At 44.7% G+C, this 19,954-nt stretch overlaps 1 protein-coding gene across 1 annotated transcript; it reads right to left on the reverse strand.

Annotated features, from left to right (window-relative positions):
• Window positions 1-4,871: 4,871 nt before the first annotated feature.
• Window positions 4,872-18,227, reverse strand: rasip1 (Ras interacting protein 1). Its single transcript, XM_055903621.1, has 16 exons — window positions 17,840-18,227; window positions 16,998-17,128; window positions 14,441-14,886; window positions 13,777-14,037; window positions 13,412-13,656; window positions 13,125-13,298; window positions 12,511-12,715; window positions 11,872-12,170; window positions 11,494-11,655; window positions 11,047-11,087; window positions 10,213-10,367; window positions 9,785-9,897; window positions 9,380-9,674; window positions 8,858-9,021; window positions 8,260-8,401; window positions 4,872-5,686 (listed from the first exon to the last, which is right to left on the reverse strand). Exons 2-16 carry the CDS (start codon window positions 17,126-17,128, stop codon window positions 5,508-5,510), a joined length of 3,012 nt encoding a protein of 1,003 aa, XP_055759596.1. The 5' UTR covers window positions 17,840-18,227; the 3' UTR covers window positions 4,872-5,507.
• Window positions 18,228-19,954: the final 1,727 nt, after the last annotated feature.

A 19,954-nucleotide genomic window follows, 5' to 3' on the forward strand; every position in this document is an offset into this window, starting at 1 on the left:
CCCAGCTACTGAGGTAGAACTATAACTCCTGTACCAAGCTACTGAGATAGAAGAAGTAGAACTATAACTCCTGTACCAAGCTACTGAGATAGAAGAGGTAGAACTATAACTCCTGTACCAAGCTACTGGGATAGAAGAGGTAGAACTATAGCTCCTGTACTTAGCTACTGAGAAAGAAGAGGTAGAACTATAGCTCCTGTACCCAGCTACTGAGATTGAAGAGGTAGAACTATAACTCCTGTACCAAGCTACTGAGATAGAAGAGGTAGAACTATAACTCCTGTACCAAGCTACTGAGATAGAAGAAGTAGAACTATAACTCCTGTACCAAGCTACTGAGATAGAATAGGTAGAACTATAGCTCCTGTACCAAGCTACTGAGAAAGAAGAGGTAGAACTATAACTCATGTACCCAGCTACTGGGATAGAAGAGGTAGAACTATAACTCCTGTACCAAGCTACTGAGATAGAAGAGGTAGAACTATAGCTCTTGTACCAAGATACTGAGAAAGGAGAGGTGTAACTATAACTCCTGTACCAAGCTACTGGGATAGAAGAGGTAGAACTATAACTCCTGTACCAAGCTACTGGGATAGAAGAGGTAGAACTATAACTCCTGTACCAAGCTACTGAGATAGAAGAGGTAGAACTATAGCTCTTGTACCAAGATACTGAGAAAGGAGAGGTGTAACTATAACTCCTGTACCAAGCTACTGAGAAAGAAGAGGTAGAACTATAACTCCTGTACCAAGCTACTGGGATAGAAGAGGTAGAACTATAACTCCTGTACCAAGCTACTGAGATAGAAGAGGTAGAACTATAGCTCTTGTACCAAGATACTGAGAAAGGAGAGGTGTAACTATAACTCCTGTACCAAGCCAAGCTACTAGAAAGAAGAGGTAGAACTATAGCTCCTGTACTTAGCTACTGGGATTAAAGAGGTAGAACTATAACTCATGTACCAAGCTACTGGGATAGAAGAGGTAGAACTATAACTCATGTACCAAGCTACTGGGATAGAAGAGGTAGAACTATAACTCCTGTACCAAGCTACTGAGATAGAAGAGATAGAACTATAGCTCCTGTACTTAGATACTGAGATAGAAGAGGTAGAACTATAACTCATGTACCAAGCTACTGGGATAGAAGAGGTAGAACTATAGCTCCTGTACCAAGCTACTGAGATAGAAGAGGTAGAACTATAACTCCTGTACCAAGCCAAGCTACTGAGAAAGAAGAGGTAGAACTATAACTCATGTACCCAGCTACTGAGATAGAAGAGGTATAACTATAACTCCTGTACCAAGCTACTGGGATAAAAGAGGTAGAACTATAACTCCTGTACCAAGCTACTGAGATAGAAGAAGTAGAACTATAACTCCTGTACCAAGCTACTGAGATAGAAGAGGTAGAACTATAACTCCTGTACCAAGCTACTGGGATAGAAGAGGTAGAACTATAACTCCTGTACCAAGCTACTGAGATAGAAGAAGTAGAACTATAACTCCTGTACCAAGCTACTGAGATAGAAGAGGTAGAACTATAACTCCTGTACCAAGCTACTGAGATAGAAGAAGTAGAACTATAACTCCTGTACCAAGCTACTGAGATAGAAGAGGTAGAACTATAACTCCTGTACCAAGCTACTGAGATAGAAGAGGTAGAACTATAGCTCCTGTACTTAGCTACTGAGAAAGGAGAGGTGTAACTATAACTCCTGTACCAAGCCAAGCTACTAGAAAGAAGAGGTAGAACTATAGCTCCTGTACTTAGCTACTGGGATTAAAGAGGTAGAACTATAACTCCTGTACCAAGCTACTGAGATAGAAGAGGTAGAACTATAACTCATGTACCAAGCTACTGGGATAGAAGAGGTAGAACTATAACTCCTGTACCAAGCTACTGAGATAGAAGAGATAGAACTATAACTCCTGTACCAAGCTACTGGGATAGAAGAGGTAGAACTATAACTCCTGTACCAAGCTACTGGGATAGAAGAGGTAGAACTATAACTCATGTACCCAGCTACTGGGATAGAAGAGGTAGAACTATAACTCCTGTACCAAGCTACTGAGATAGAAGAGGTAGAACTATAACTCCTGTACCAAGCTACTGGGATAGAAGAGGTAGAACTATAACTCCTGTACCAAGCTACTGGGATAGAAGAGGTAGAACTATAACTCATGTACCCAGCTACTGGGATAGAAGAGGTAGAACTATAACTCCTGTACCAAGCCAAGCTACTGAGAAAGAAGAGGTAGAACTATAACTCATGTACCCAGCTACTGAGATAGAAGAGGTATAACTATAACTCCTGTACCAAGCTACTGGGATAAAAGAGGTAGAACTATAACTCCTGTACCAAGCTACTGGGATAGAAGAGGTAGAACTATAACTCCTGTACCAAGCTACTGGGATAGAGGAGGTAGAACTATAACTCCTGTACCAAGCTACTGAGAAAGAAGAGGTAGAACTATAGCTCCTGTACCAAGCTACTGAGAAAGAAGAGGTAGAACTATAGCTCCTGTACCAAGCTACTGAGATAGAAGAGGTAGAACTATAACTCCTGTACCAAGCTACTGAGAAAGAAGAGGTAGAACTATAGCTCCTGTACCAAGCTACTGAGAAAGTATATGAACACCAATCGTCCCTCTTACCCAATTCACCTCAGCCTCTATCACCAAATGTACAGCAACTGGAATTTCCCTGGACTCCAAATACAAAACAGTCCATTCTCTATATGTCACTTAGCAGTGATGAGAGAGGATTGAAGTGGAGTGTTAGCTGAGAGGCTATCAGCGTCAGTACTGGCCCCTGGAGACTGGAACTGTGTAACATTTACTGTAAGTGTGTGAGAGTCACAATACTGCCAACCTCAAATGATAGCCATCGTGAAACCGGTTCACACTACATGACACAGACACTTTCTCTGCTTCTTGAGACTGACTCTGATGTGTTTCACAATAAGGAAAATCACTGTGGCTCTAGTACTAACACTACATTGGTCTGCTTAGTCCTCTCTCCCTTCCCTCTCTATCTCTCTTTCTCTATCCATTCTGTTCTCTTCTGACTCACCTGTTATGTAGGAAACCCTGTCCCTTTGAAGAGTGGAAGAATCTTTCATTACTCGACAGAAGAGAGAGAGAAGGAAGGAGGGAGATGATAGGGAGAGAATAACTGGTCCATTGTCTTCGCCCCCCTTCCCTTGCCCCCCTTCTCCCACCAATGATAATTGTCCTGAGCTAATTACAGAGAAACGCTCCAACAGGTGTGGAACTCTGCACCTGGGGACAGAGGTGTGTTTGAGAGAGTATGAGAGAGAAAGAGTAAGAGAGAGAGAAAAGGAGAAAGAGAAGATAGTTCTCCCTGTATGTCTATTTACATCCATATGACAGAATGTATGCACATATCAATTCGGCTGAATGTGTAGCTACTGGTGTGATGTATGTGTGTGTGTGTGTGTGTGTGTCGGTGTGCATATATGAATGTGTGAGTGTGTGTCACACACAGACTAATGACCAAACCTTAGACATGACACACATTCAAACTCAGACAGGGATCAGAGAGGTTAACTGTAGAGCATATAAACTGGACACAATATTACACAATCAGCACAGTGCGGTTACTCTCCCCTCCAGATCTATTTTCCATACATCTGGGTTAAATTACTGGAAAGTACAAATTTGCACACACAGACACACATTCTCACTCACTCTCACTCATACACCGCATTGAATTTCAAATGAGAGACATTACAAAGTCACTTATTGATAAATGTAACCACAGGGGTCTCTTAGAGATGATTCACAAGCGACGCGTGCATGTTTGTTGATTACAGCCGAGTAAGACAGAGACAGGACCCCAGTTAGAATTGGAGACGGTGACAATGATGTAAGCCCTTTCTCTCACGACTGTTTTCGGCCTTTTTGCCATAAAAACGTTGAGCCAAAGTTGTTGACCGGAAGAAAGGAAAAGGTTTGGCTACCAGCCAAAGCATTATAGGATAAAACACGCACATCTTCTTGAGATTTGAGCTAAATACCACTTCATTAAGTCGTGAGAATTTGAGGATGCTCCAAAACTGAAGAACTAAGATAAATTGCAGACTACTTTTTCCACTCTCACTAGGCTATTATGGGGACGTAGGCTACTTTGTTTATTTCGAAATTCGGCATGAGTCTACTGAGTGACAACAAATAGTTAGGTTACTTACAGTAACATGGTTTATGAGACGGTCGCAGGCCGTCACACAAACAGATGTTACTCACACCACACTGTCTGACATCACCCGTCTGCTGCCCGTCCACGAAAACCGCGCACTAATTTCACTTAAACGAGCTACTGGACATTTTATGAGACCAACTATCGGATATGGCGCATTAATGAAATAAAGGAACAAACTGATTAGACTGTTCAGCGTGTGTCATCACCGCACAGAGAGGAAATGAAAAATCTTACCCACTGCATTGGAGTCATTCTCTCTGACCCCTCAGACAGTTCACCTTGGCACGGCCAGGCATCATCATCGAGTGTGGTCGTCATCTGCTTCCTAAGCCATGGAAGCACCATCGTGCGTATGTTATGTCTATGTTGGAATAACCTATTAATCACACAGGAAATATGATATTTCGGAAATCGGGTTGATTGACAGGGACCCCCGCTAATTCCATAGTCTAGTAACTGTTGAGTCTTCATTCCAGGGGTTGACTGTCGCCACCTTGTGGTACTTTCATTGTGGCACCCCGGGTACAAAATGAGTCGGACATTCAGCTAGACAGGGTCTGGAAAGGTGTTGAGTAGTGTGGTACAATCAAAGTAATAAAAAAACAAGGACAAAACAGCCATAACAAAGGAAACACACTATGGACAGATCATAGGGTACCAACATTTTATTTATAATATGAGGACAGTTAGAAATAAAATACACATGGTAAAACAGTTTCCTTCATAGTGTTAGTGTTTACTTTGGTATACAATCTAATGTTCTGTGACAATACACATTTACTATATTCTTTATATGAGAATATCTGTGAGCCTCCATCCATCCAGTATAAAGCTGACCTACAGGGATATCTTCTACATAATAACATTGTCATACCATCATTTATGCTTCATTTTGCAGGACTTTTCTTTTTCAGGCAACCACTGCATTCAGGCAATGTGTTACATAATAAAGAGTGTTTAGAGAACAGTAAAAGAACAGTTGTAATGTCTTACGGTTAGATAACTATTACATTGTGTTATAACTTTCTTTTGACAGTTGCCATTCCCCACACCAGTTGCTATTCCTCACACCAGTTGCCATTCCTATCCATTGCATCTGCCTTACGACAGAGGGTTCAATATAGTGTTAATATCAAAGTTGCCTGAGATGGATGAGGTTGCCCCTAGATGCTGATCAAGGGTCAGTTTTGTGTCTTTCCCCCTTCATGGTTAAAGCGGATGGTGAACGGATCCTAGAACTGTGCCTAAGGGTAGCTTCTACCCAGAGATTAACTTTCCAGCGCTCACAGCCTGGTCCTCTGATTGGCTGGCAGCTCATCTTGGTCGAGTCCCCACAGGAAGTTGCGCAGGCGTGTCACTTCCTTTTGTAGCTCGGGGCTGGGGATTGGCTGGGAGAGGTCCAGCTGAGGTGTCTCATTTGGCAGGATGAGAGGGGGGTGGTCCAGGAAACTTTCGAAGATGTCTTGGACAGAAAAGCATGAATAGATATTTAGTGGTCTGAGATTCTTAGGACGAAATCATACCCCTTCTATACATGTGTACTTACATTGTTCGGAATGTCTAAGGGCTGAATCCTGACTTGAGATCAAACATTTTCTAATTGACATCAATGCATAATTTACATGAACATTCTACTTATCTCAAGTTTGCAGTTGTATCTAATGTTGTGTTCATAACCAAGTTGGAAGTTGTGAAGTCGTAAATACCAGTTAGATGCGTTCACATGCTTTAAACTCATTGAGGAACACCGATTGGCTAATGGCCAACAAGCTTCATCAACCAAATCAAATCAAATTTGTCACATGCGCCGAATACAACAGGTGTAGACCTTACAGTGAAATGTTTACTTATGAGCCCCTAACCAATAGCGCAGTTTTAAAAAATATGGATAAGAATAAGAGATAAAAGTAACAAGTAATTAAAGAGCTGCAGTATATAAATAACAATATATGAAGGGAGTACAGAGTCAATGTGCAGGGGCACCGGTTAGTTGAGGTAGTATGTACATGTAGGTAGAGTTATTAAAGTGACTATGGATAGATGACAACAGAGAGTGGCAGTGGTGTGGGGGGGGGGGGGGGGGGCAATGCAAATAGTCTGGGTAGCCATTTGACTAGATGTTCAGGAGTCTTATGGCTTGGGGGTAGAAGCTGTTTAGAAGCCTCTTGGACCTAGACTTGGCGCTCCAGTACCGCTTGCCGTGTGGTAGCAGAGAGAACAGTCTATGACTTGGGTGGCTGGAGTCTTTGACAATTTTCAGGGCCTTCCTCTGACACCGCCTGGTATAGAGGTCCTGGATGGCAGGAAGCTTGGCCCCAGTGATGTACTGGGCCGGTTGCACTACCCTCTGTAGTGCCTTACGGTCGGAGGCCGAGCAGTTGCCATACCAGGCAGTGATGAAACCTGTCAGGATGTTCTCGATGGTGCAGCTGTAGAACCTTTTGAGGATCCCATGCCAAATCTTTTCAGTCTCCTGAGGGGGAATAGGTTTTGTCGTGCGCTCTTCACAACTGTCTTGGTGTGCTTGGATCAAGTTAGTTTGTTGGTGATGTGGACACCAAGGAACTTGAAGCTCTCAACCTGCTCCACTGCAGCCCCGTTTTTTTTACAATTAGCAACTATTACATGTATACAAATACAGTGACTCACGTGTAGGCCGTTTCACTGCTCTTCAGACTGGGCTGCTGCATCCTGACTGCGCTCTGCAGTGTTCTCTTCTTCTGAAGCCCGCGGTGCAGGTGTGTTTGTTCGGGAGAAGAACATAGTGATAGGCAGCTGTTGTCGCTCTTTTTTCTTCTTTGCAAAAAGATCCTTGTACACCGACATGCCACCATCGATTACGTTGGAGAACTGTAATGAACGGCTCATCAAAGGGTCCCATTCCTCAGCTACTCGCTTAAGTTCAGTGGCCATTCGCACCATGGTTGCTAAGCGACCAAGCGTTAGTCCTTCCTCCTCATCTCTCGTGTCCAATTCGTAGCATGTTTTGATACAAGAAGCGGGAGTGAGTTTTTAGCGAATCAGAATGCAGAGCACAATGCACCAAAAAAAAAAAAAAAATGCATTATGAAAATCCGCGAAATAGCGAATCCGCGATAAGTGAACCGCGAAGTGGCGAGGGATCACTGTAGTCCACAATCATCTCATTTGTCTTGATCACGTTGAGGGAGAGGTTGTTGTCCTGGCACCACACGGCCCTGTCTCTGACCTCTTCCCTATAGGCTGTCTCGTTGTTGTCGGTGATCAGGCCTACCACAGTTGTGTCATCAACACCATCATTAAATTTGCCGGAGTCGTGCCTGGCAGTGCAGCCATGAGTGAACAGGGAGTACAGGAGGGGGCTGAGCACGCACCCCTGAGGGGCCCCTGTGTTGAGGATCAGCGTGGCGGATTTGTTGTTACCTACCCTTACCACCTGGGGGCGGCCTGTCCAGAAGTCCAGGATCCAGTTGCAGAGGGAGGAGTTCAGTCCCAGGGTCCTTAGCTTGTTGATGAGCTTTGTGGGCCCTATGGTGTTGAACGCTGAGATGTAGTCAATGAATATCATTCTCACATAGGTGTTCCTTTTGTCCAGGTGGGAAAGGGCAGTGTTGAGTGCAATAGAGACTGCATCATCTGTGGATCTGTTGGAGCTGTATGCAAATTGGAGTGGGTCTAGGGTCTAGCCAAGAGTCTTCTAACCATAATCTAAAAGTAGAGCTATCATGCTTGTAAACAAATTATAGTGTTCAAAAACCATATTAATAGATTGCTATTTATAATACATTTTTTGTTGTTACATTTATCTACCGAAAATGCTGTTATAGAAGTCTATTCCTTAGTAGGTGATGTCAGAGATCAGCATGTGGGAGAAGTCGGAGCTTAGGGATGATAGACGAGTTTCCCACTAGTAATTACTAGTTGGAGGAGTGTTCACATGGATTTTTTCCCAGTCGTATATGGTAAATACTACCTTCCCACTTGGTTATGAATGCAGCATTAGCTCCTACATAATGACCCTCCAGGACTCCCAACTCCTCCCCTCTCGTGTCTCACCTCCACTGAGCTCCGTCCCAGGGGGAGGGGCCCAGGAGGTCGGTGGGGCTCTGGTCGGTCCCAGCTTGTAATGGGTCAGCAGATGGTGCAGCTGGGTGGGGCTTAGCAAGGCATGGTCCTCCTGTAGGCTGGCCCAGGATGACTGGCAGGGGAGAGACAAGAGAAGAACCAATGAGCAACAGAACAGAGAAGGAGGAAAGGTGGACGATATCAGCAATGTCTACAACTGAGATGGGATGCCAAATCTAAAATCTACCCCTAGCCCCTTGTCACCTCTAGATGACCCCTTATATCTTAAAATAACTAAATGGGTGTGAACAAATTAATGGAAAAACGTGTCTATCTGGCTTCCTAGAGCGGTTATCATACAGTTTATACCTATCTGATCCAATCAGCTTTAGGAGAAGGCATCAGGAAGTGTCTAGAGGTAGGGGCTAGGGGTGGATGTGTGATAAGTCAAATAGGTTTAGAGGAAGAACAACACAACAACAAAAACAACGAGACCAAAACATGATTCTTTATCCAGAATGTTTTGTTTTGGGTCATTATCTTGCTAAATCGACTGATTGTTACCTGGCTAAACCAGCATTATTTTTACCTGGATGAGGCGGGTCTTAGGGATGCACAGGAAATTGACTGTGACGGACAGCTTCTTCAGGAACTCAGAGGCGATATCTCCAAGTCCCGCGCCCTGCAGCCAGTCCAGAACCAGGTCCAGGTTTGTACGGATCTGGACCGCTCTAGACCAGGAGAACAGACCATCTGAGAGAGGGAGGGAGAGAGGCGGGAGGGAGAGAGGGTGGAGGGAGACAGAAAGAGAGAGAGAAGAGGAAGAAGAGACAGAAAGAGAGGGAGTGTGGGTGTGTGTGTTAGTGCACATCTGAACCAGGGTTGGAAAGTTCAAGTTATTTCAGAGCCGCACCCAGATTCTCTGTCTCGCTGTGCTTGGTAGCGCTCATCCCCTTATGACCTCTACACTAAATGGTTCGTGCACAAACAATGGCTTGTGTAGCAGAAAGCAATTTCTGCATGTGTAATGTGGAACCCACTTAGCTCATGACTGCAGCTTCCTCAGACCAACCCCTGACCTTGGGCCCCAGTATGACCCCTGCCCTCTCACCTCTCTCCAGCAGTGTGTTGAGCAGGGAGGTGTTGGTGAAGAAGAAGAGGTAGCCGAAGGTTTGGGAGGTGAGTGGGGGGGAGAGGCACGCCTCCCGGGACAGCATCAGGGAGCAGCGGTACACCTCCACCAGCCCAGCCACCGTAGGGGGGAGGGAGGACACGTCCTCCCCTTCTCCCTCCCCTCCACCACCCTCACCCCCATCCATCTCCCTTGCCTCATCTCTCTCCTTCTCTTTTTCCAGGCTGGAGAAAGGGTTGTTGTCCAGGAGAGCTGGGAGGAGGGAGTACAGCGTCTGACAGAGACAGAGCGACAGAGAGAGATTCATTCATGTATTGATCGGGATATAATTATGTACGGTAACTGGATTGTGTCTTGAGTGTGAGGTAACTCAACCTCCCTCACCTTTGTGAGGTGGTACACGCACTGCTGGAAGGTGTGCATTATCACGTCATCAAGCTGCGCCAGGGCCTCGGAGCAGGTGTCCAGGTCAGCTGACAACACCAGGTCACCAGGAGCTGAGGGTAAATATATATTCATTAAATTCTAACTACTGTCATATAACTACTGGATTGCAGAACAATCCAAAATATATTTCACTTCAATGATGAAACTAACTCTTGTTTTGACTACTGTGGGGCTAAATTATGATAGCAGGAATGTCACACAGGAAGAGGAAGACACAAAGATACAACAGCCATGTGACGTCAAAAAGAGTGATAAGGTTGATATTACAAAATGCTTTTCTTGGAGAACGAAGCTTTTTGTCAGATGATCGATGGTGATCTGCATTGATCAAGAGGAAACAGACTCTTATGACACGGGTGTCTCACCCTCAAACTCCCAGTCTCTCTCCATGGCCTCAACTTTGACCTGGAAGAAGTTGAGGAGCTCTGTGGCATTGGACATCCAGAACATCAGAGGTCGAAGGTCAGAGGACAGCTTCTGTGCACTGGGCGCACTCAGTTCAACCTCCTGCTCTGTGGAACTGGGCAGACCAGACCAGAACACACACAGTGTTATAGAAGTTGTTGTCACTATCTATTCATCTATCTCAAGGAGTTACAGCAAGTCCTTGATCTATTTTAATGAGCGTGCAGTGACTGTGTTCAGTAACACTATATTTGCATAGTTGCTCTACAGACTTTCAGTAACATTTCAACAAACTGTCTACTAACCCTAACCCTTAACCCAACCCTCAACTTAACCTTTATCCTAGACCTTATTCTAAACATAACCCAAACCTTAGCATGCAGTTACTTATCAACAGATAGTTTGTTGATAATATGACCATATGTAGAGCATCTACAGATGGACAATCCAGACTATCCACATAAAGTGTGATCCAGGGTCCCACTACATCTGATTACATCTGTTAATTGCTATTCGCTTGGGATAACATCTGCTAAATGAACATTAATATTAATAGATATTTGTGTACAGTATTAGTTTATCAGTATCATAAACAGTTTATACTTTGTGTAAACGTCACATATTTGAATCATGAATCCCTGCATAATGCTAAATAGTATCTGCATGTTCAACACATAATTTACAGACACACAAGCTGGACAATCAGTGCTCTTGATTCCCCCTAATACAGCCCTAAGGGAAGTTCCAAACACAGGAAACAGCTGAAATATGACGTCGAGCAGAAATGATCTTACTTTTGCGTGGGCTGCTTATCCCCGAATTCCTTAATGTTATCCTGTAAAAAGAGTTGGAGAGGAAAGAGAGGACATGAGAGGAGAGACACGTCTCGGCTTAGTGGCAGAGGAGGAAAAGGGGGGGATTACAAAGTCTGGACAGGCCACCAGGACAATTACAACACAGTTTCCAGAAGGAAGTGACATCAGCTCATCCCCTGTTCTGTTCATCTACAGCGACAGGCGTCTGTCTGTCTGTCTGTCTGTCTGTCTGTCTGTCTGTCTGAATCCCTGTTCACAGCCTACATTGTTTCAGAGAAAGACGTGTCAGTCTGGGGCTGGCTTTATAGCCCTTTACAATCCTATTTTATCTGCTGTGTATCTTTCTCTGTCAGTCTTGACTGAGCTACGGCTAGTTAGCGTTATTACAACTGAGATGATTCTAGACAGTTTTTCAAATGAACTCACCCAAACGATCCCTTTGATCTGATTGGCTGCTTTCAGCAGCAACTGAGGTGTGAGGGCGGGATCCAGGTGTTTGGAGGCGTGGTCAATCATGATTGACAGGAGAAAGGCTGGGGCTAAAGGCCCGCCCTCTGAGTCTGGAGAGGAGTTCTTAGAGATTATCTCCTGATGGAGAAACAGTTGCTTTAAATGTATAGTCCTGTTTCAGCTCATATGTACCCGTTATCAACCAATAAAGTAATATATGTGGTAACAATAGATACTTTAAGTTTCAGGTACCTCCCGCCACTTATATAACACAGTTCTATACTCTAATCTGTAGCAGACAGGTAACAGACACAGTGGTGTAACTAACAGACACAGGGGTCTTTCTTCTCTCACCTGTAGCAGAGCGTCAGTGTGGCGGGGCTGGAACCGCAGCAGAGCCTCAGTGGACCCCAGGTACTGCCTCAACGCTTCCTGTCTGTCCACCAATCCCGAGAGGCAGCAGGTGGAGGGAACGTCGGCTTGCCAAGGCAGCACCAATACCAGCGGAGGGGCCGGGGTCACGCGGGGGTCACGATACAGGAAGAGAAAATGACCTCCTATGCCAATCACGTCCCCAGGTTTAAGCACCGCCTCCCGGTAGAGAGCTTCTCCGTTGTGTGTGACAACTCCTCCTCTGAAGGGACGCATCAGAGCTGGGGAGAGAGAGAAAATAGGTTGATTAACTAGTAACATTATAATTGAAGTTCTGCTCATAAACTGCTTATAAAAAGGTATGACAGTTTTCTAACCATATATAAGGGGGTATCAAGAAGTGTCTAGTGGTAGGATCTCTAGAGGTTGATTGTGGACAGGGAAATACTGTAAAATCAGGTGTCAACGTGTAGTAAGGAATTGTTCCTTCTTTGGATAGATGTAAGCACATATGGAAAAGGCTCCCTATTTTGCAGCCACTTTTCTGTTTGTTCAGGTCTGCAAACATCACAGGAGTGGGGCCAGGATTTAGGACTAGGGTTGTTTGTGGACCAGGCCTACCTTGCCCAGAGGGAGCGTCGGGTATGGCTGAGTCTCTCCTGACCAACAGGTGCCTGGCCAGCATGTCTGGAGCAGAGAGGAACGTTTCCACCTTCAGAGGCCTCTTCCCCTTCCTCTCCCTTTCTCTGTCCTTCTCTCTCTCCCTCATCGTTGGCTTCCGCCCAAACACGTGTGTGTGCCCTGCCATGATGTACAATACAAAGTCCTGTAGAAAACACAGAAAACACACACAGAGGAGAACGGAAGAAGGAAATAAAGAAAGAAAGAGAGAGAAGGGAGTCTGTTATCATCCGAAGGCCATGGTTATGATAAGGGGACATCTTGGAGATCTTAAGTTGTGTGGAGGTCAGGAGATAAGGAATGAAGTGTGTCACAGTTTGCTACAATGAAGACCTGTGTGAGGTCACTGTGAGAGATGGAGTGATGTACACAGTGGGGTTTTGTGTGTCTCCAAAGGTATTGTGTTGCTGTAAGTCTGTTTTGTGTTCAGGGTTGAATGGGAGAGGCTGGGGAAGGGTTGGAAACAGTGATGGTATGTGGCGATTAGGGGAATGCAGGTATGATGTCATGTTCAGGGTGTGTGTGTGTGATCATCTGGGAGGCGCAGGTCTAACCTTGCTCTGGTCGTAGCCCTGCAGCAACAGGAAGTAGGGTCGGTCCGTGGGCGGGAGGATCAGGCTCTGTGACATCACTTCCAGGTCGCAGGCTGAGTAGTCTTTCTCCTCCTCTACTGCCTTGTCTGCTTTGTTCCTCCGCTCCACCTCGTCTCTGACCTTTGACCTCATCATCTAAGACAGAGGGAGGAGTCTTTATGGTCAGACTGCTGCACTGCTGAGATTAGGTGGGGTTGACCTGTTGCTATCATGTTGCAATATGTGTTGAAACATCCTCTCATCCTCACCTCTCCGTGCTCCAATGGAGCTATCATGCTCACAATGTTCTTCCTGTCCTGGAGTCCTGCACTGTTGTTAGGGTGGTTTCCGGAGCGACGGGGGTCATTGCCGACATGGTTTCCTTGGCGACGCCTCAGGCTGAGGTTCATGTCGCTGATGCTCCTCCTGAGTTCCGAGTTCCGTCCTCGATGACCTCGCTCGCCTTCCTCAGCCCCGCCCCCCGACTGTATGCGGCTCCGCCTCCAACGTACACCTGTTACCACGACAACCAGACATATCATTAAAAACAAAAAAACTACACTTTCACTGGATGACTGTAGGAAACCCCAGATGTAAGAGCTGGTCATCTAGAGACACTATATTGTCCTTTTACCTGTGTGGTTCTCTCCTTCCCTCTCTCGCTCCTTCTCTTTCTCCCTCTCCTCTTTTTCGTAGTCGTCCCGTCTCTGGATCTCAAAGCGGCGTTCAAACCCATCCTTGGGCCGCCACATGTCCACCAATAGCAGCGGGCATTCCCATTCTGCCACGCCCCTACGACACTCTGTCTCCCATTGGACGGCTCCATCCGGTTGTTGGATGGGCTTTCCAATGACATCACACAACAGGAAGTCTTCCGGGCTGTGTTTCTGTAGGGCTAGGAGAAGGAGGCAGGGCGACCAGGCTAATTATTTTTCCTATGAATATGACTTGCATAAACTGGACATTATTGCTCAATTAAGGTGTTCACAGCTGTGGTTTATTTACTGGAACAATTCTGGCTAGGTGCCTGACTTCATGGTGCAATGATATGTGTCAACAAGCAATATGAAAACCAGTAAGCCACTGGCCCTTTCTCTACAGTTACCGTCATTTTCTGTCATTTTGCCATGACAGGCATAGGCTACATACTGAAACTCCCAAAGCTTTTGGCTATAATAGTTATTGTGTGGTAATCATACAATAATTTAATCCCATGTTTATCTGAACTTTCACGCCTCTCTTACATGAATCCCTGTACTGTACTCGGTCTGTACTCTCTCTCTCTTTCTGCCTCTTACCTGCATCACCCGTCTCCTCCCTCTCTCTCTCCGTATAGCGGGTGATGACCTGGGCGATGAGCTGTTTGGCTGTAGAGTGGGCGGTAGCCAGCAAGGAGCGGTAGTTAGCCCCACTAGACAGAGCATCCCCATAGATCTTGATGAGGCCTGGGGCTGTGGAGGAAGCAGGGGGCAGGTAGTGGTGGGAGGAAGGGGCAGCAGAGTGGGCCCACACCTCCCTCTCCTTCTCCCCTATGGCCTTGTCTCGGTCACTGCTGGAGCGCCCCCTCAGGAAGAGGTGGGAAAGACGCTTTGTGCGGGACTGGGGCCCGGCAGGACGGGGCCGGAGGAAGGCCGGAGAGGGAGAGGGGGATGGGGGAGCGAGGGAGGGGGTGGAGATGGAGAGGGACGAGGAAGGGGCAGAGGGGGCCTCGTGGAGGGACGCTGCATCAGAGCTGGTGGTGGACCTAGTGAGAGAGAAGGAGAGGAGGGGGAAAGAAAGATGGGAAGTCAGCTGTAAGTTATGGCTGACAGAACTGAACATAGACAATATTAACTGCTAGAAAACGGTCACAGGATTCAAGGAACACTGCATGACATGTGACACATGACCATACAATCAAATCAGTCCATAACGAGCTGTTCTCTTGGTTAATTTATTGTATGCAAAAACATGTCAGACACTTAACTTGACTGTGGCTGGAGATATAGTGAGGAGGACTGAAGGATAAACAAACTGAATACAGAACTGAAAAAACAGCGAGTCAGCAGACCGGCAGACAGACCGAAAATACCAATGGAGTTAAGAGACCTGGGATGATGTGTGATAAGTTGATTAGTTGAGTCAGATGTGTTAGTGCTGGACTAGAACAAAATCGTTGAGAATCAACATTGGATGAAGTGACATTGAGGTACTGTACATACAGTTGAAGTCGGAAGATTACATACACTTAGGTTGGAGTCATTAAAACTAGTTTTCAACCACTCCACAAATTTCTTGTTAACAAATTATAGTTTTGGCCAGTCGGTTAGGACATCTACTTTGTGCAATGCCAAGTCATTTTCCAACAATTGTTTACAGATAGATTGTTTCACTTATAATTCACTGTATCACAATTCCAGTGGGTCAGAAGTTTACATACACTAAGTTGACTGTGCCTTTAAACAGCTTGGAAAATTCCAGAAAATTATGTCATGGCTTTTGAAGCTTCTGATAGGCTAATTGACATAATTTGAGTCAATTGGAGGTGTACCTATGGATGTATTTCAAGGCCTACCTTCAAACTCAGTGCCTTTTTGCTTGACATCATGGGACAATCAAAAGAAATAAGAAAGACCTCAGAAAATAAATTGTAGACCTCCACAAGTCTGGTTCATCCTTGGGAGCAATTTCCAAACGCCTGAAGGTACCACGTTCATCTGTACAAACAATAGTACGCAAGTAAAAACACCATGGGACCACGCAGCCATCATACCACTCAGGAAGGCGACGCGTTCTGTCTCCTAGAGATGAACGTACTTTGGTGCGAAAAAGTGCAAATCAATCCCAGAACAACAGCAAAGGACCTTGTGAAGATGCTGGAGGAAACAGGTACAAAAGTATCTATATCCACAGGAAAATGAGTGCTACATCGACATAACCTGAAAGGTCGCTCAGCAAGGAAGAAGCCACTGCTCCAAAACCACCATAAAAAAGCCAGACTATGGTTTGCAACTGCACATGGGGACAAAGATCGTACTTTTTGGAGAAATGTCCTCTGGTCTGATGAAACAAAAATAGAACAATTTGGCCATAATGACCATCGTTATGTTTGGAGGAAAAACGGGAGGCTTGCAAGCCGAAGAACACCATCCCAACCGTGAAGCATGGGGGTGGCAGCATCATGTTGTGGGGGTGCTTTGCTGCAGGAGGGCCTGGTGCACTTCACAAAATAGATAGCATCATGAGGCAGGACAATTATGTGGATATATTGAAGCAACATCTCAAGACATCAGTCAGGAAGTTAAAGCGTGGTCGCAAATGGGTCTTCCAAATAGACAATGACCCCAAGCATACTTCCAAAGTTGTGTCAAAATGGCTTAAGGACAAGAAAGCCAATGTATTGGAGTGGCCATCACAAAGCCCTGACCTCAATCTTGTCGAAAATTTGTGGGCAGAACTGAAAAAGCGTGTGCAAGCAAGGAGGCCTACAAACCTGACTCGGTTACACCAGCTCTGTCAGGAGGAATGGGACAAAATTCACCCAACTTATTGTGGGAAGCTTGTGGAAGGCTACCCAAAACGTTTGCCCCAAGTTAAACAATTTAAAGGCAATGCTACCAAATACTAATTGAGTGTATGTAAACTTCTGACCCACTGGGAATGTGATGAAAGAAATCAAAGCTGAAATAAATAATTCTCTCTGCTATTATTCTGACATTTCACATTTTTTAAATAAAGTGGTGATCCTAACTGACCTAAGACAGGGAATTTTTACTCGGATTAAATGTCAGGAATTGTGAAAAACTGAGTTTAAATGTATTTGGCTAAGGAGTATGTAAACTTCCGACTTCAACTGTAGGTAGCAGAGAGACTGACTTGACAGAGACAGCGCTGGGCCAGCGGCCCCCCAGCTTGGCAAAGTGTTTCCTGGGAGAGTTGATCCACAGACCCACAGGGAAATGGAGCTTCCTGAAGCGAGGACTGTCAGTCCCCTCCATCTGATCCATCTGAGAACCAAAGAGAGAGAGAGAGAAAGGTATTATGTAATGTGAGAACTCAAAGAACACAGATCAAATGTTCATAATCTTTGAGTTAATTAATTAAGATGTGTGTGGACTATACTGTTAAACATTCTATTCATGAGGGCCTGAAAGAGGCCCTTGATATATTTGGACAAAAATCAAAGGTTAAATCATCAGGGGGAGGAAGACTGACCTTTTCCTCCAAACAACCCAACTGGGGGTATGTAATCCTAAACTTGTCAAATAATGACATCATCATCATGAATAGTTTGAGATCCTCCGGATCCTTGTGGAATTGTTCATTGTTACACACCAAAGGAATTTGGCTGTGGAAAGGATTGTTGCCCCCCATTGGTAAAAAAATACATATATTTTTTGAAAACGGTAGATAGGTTACACTTGGCTCAAATCATCTCAAATTCTACAGCACTGTAAATTACATCTTTGTCACAAAGGTACTCTAAATTGAATGTGTTTTTTTAAATGTTAAATTTTTGTATTCTACTTTCTATAATGCAATGTGGCAAAAGAAACAGCAAGAATATATCAGCAACATTTTACGGTGGAAAATGATCAATATTGTGACCTCTAGCTTATCATGGATGACAGCTCAAATGTTAAAATGTCATGGAAAAGTAACGAACCAATGCAACACAATATGCCCTCTACAATAAAAGCGTACTTGAAAGTACTTACCGAGAACGACTGCAGTTCCCTCTTCGTATAAATGTTTTATTAGTCCTTCTCAACAGAAAAAAAGAGAATTGTTAAAAACAACTTCGTATTTTCCTTTTTCCCGAAGACAAAAACTCCATTTTCAAAACGTCTATCTGCGCCACAGGTATCTCTCTTTCTCTCGAACACGTTCTCTTCATCAATATAGTCGCTCTCTTTAAAATCAGAACATATTTTTCTCCACTTTCTCTCTTTTTCTTTGTGTTTTCTGTCTGTCTTCTAGGTAATGGTGGTAAGGGCTCCTTCTCTCTCTCTCTGCCTCTGTGGGTCTATAGATAGAGAAACAGGCCCATTGTTCTAAGTGACAGAATTTCCTTCCTTCACGCTGGACAACACCTATATCCTGAGAGAGAGAGAGAGAGAGAGGAAATGGGGAGATTATTTTGTGATGCACACACTTGCTGGCCCCTTGTACCCTCCCTGGACATACTGTATATACTGTACATACACACTATAAAGAGATAAGACTAGGAATAGAGAATGGGGGAGGGGTTAATCCAGCATTCCCCTGTCTCCCTCAAGCACACATGCACACTCGTGGACACTGGTCGGATTCCGTTAGACCATTGCCTTTGGCATTAGGATGCTTTGGAGCGCTGGGGTTGGGTACAGAGAAAATTGGGTGGGGGCGGGGGCTGGGGGGCAGTGAGAATCTGTGATTAATTTGGACAACTAATTACTTTAACACAGCCACTGAGAAAAGAGATTTATGCTCCCAGCTTAAAAATTATAGCAGTCAGTCAGAACGTATACCCTTTGTCTAGTTGTCCACAGGAATGTTACTTTTGAAGTGTAGTCCAGAGTTCAGATCTTTGATTGTCCAAGAAATTGCATTGTAGTGCATCAAGAAACAGGCCTATAATGTTTTCTAGAAAAAGACATAATTTGAGCAGCAGGTTTTTGCTGAAAAGAGGAAGGAGGAAACAGTGAGACAGGAAGTCAGAGAAAGAGGGACACCTGTGACCTCTGACCTTGTCTACAACAGGAAGATGGCGACAGGAAAAGAGAGGACAGGCAGGGAGAGAGGGGGAGCAAGAAAATGAGAAAGAGAGAAAGTTACATTGGATTCATCATAATATCTGAACCAGTTGGCTAAGGCTACATACATCCCTTCCACTATAATAACATATATAGTGGATGGGATGCATGTAGACATCCATTCTTACAATGTGTTAATAAATGTACATTAAATCTTGAAACTATGCAACTGAAGTTATAGGCTATTACAGGTAGTACCAAAACAAACAAAAACTAGACGCTTCCTTCGAAATGAGACAGTGTTCCAAACCACACAGTGTACTTCCACTGAGTAGGTAGTGAGCTCGTCCAGACACCCGGAGGTCTTTGGTTTGGAGAGGTGCTCACAGACAGGGATGGACGGGTGACAGCAACCTGTGAACACTCCTTTGCGTCATGGAGTTTCTTTGTTATGTTTGCTTTTGACGCAACGGTGACAACTCATCCCCTTTTCCAGGTAGATAACCCTCTGTTGGTTTTCGTTGGAATAACTGTCAACTAAAAAAATGACACTTGACACTTGGCACAGTTCAGGTGTGGGCCTGCACAATATTCTCTTCCTTGTTCTCCTCTCTCTTTTCTTTGGGAACAGATACGAGTTAGAAGCTATTTATCTTTACTATTGTTAGACATACTGACACAGTTGCGGGGGATCTTTTTTAGCCTGGGCAAAGCTTTATCACAATGTCCATTTTGGCCTGGTACTGTGGGCCCTGTATTTTCGAAAAACAAAACAAACAAGTTCTTCTCACAGCCTACATTGCTTACAAATGTGTGAGCAACTTTTATGAGCAAGACAACGCTGCTGGAGGACAGAGATTTGCAGAGGTTTCTAGATGTTGAAAGGCAGGGGTAAAAATAGATGACTCATAGCATTGGCCATCCTGTTGATTTTGGGACAGACATAAATAAGGCTGTTGATTTGGGACAGGAGGTCATCCTGTTGATTTGAGACAGGAGGTCATCCTGTTGATTTGGGACGGAATTTCATCCTGTTGATTTGAGATCAGGCTTTTGATTTGGGACTGGATCAGGTGTTTTTGTCCGGGGCTACAGCAT

This window comes from Salvelinus fontinalis, chromosome 38 (assembly GCF_029448725.1).
Source record: "Salvelinus fontinalis isolate EN_2023a chromosome 38, ASM2944872v1, whole genome shotgun sequence".
Lineage (NCBI taxonomy): Eukaryota > Metazoa > Chordata > Actinopteri > Salmoniformes > Salmonidae > Salvelinus > Salvelinus fontinalis.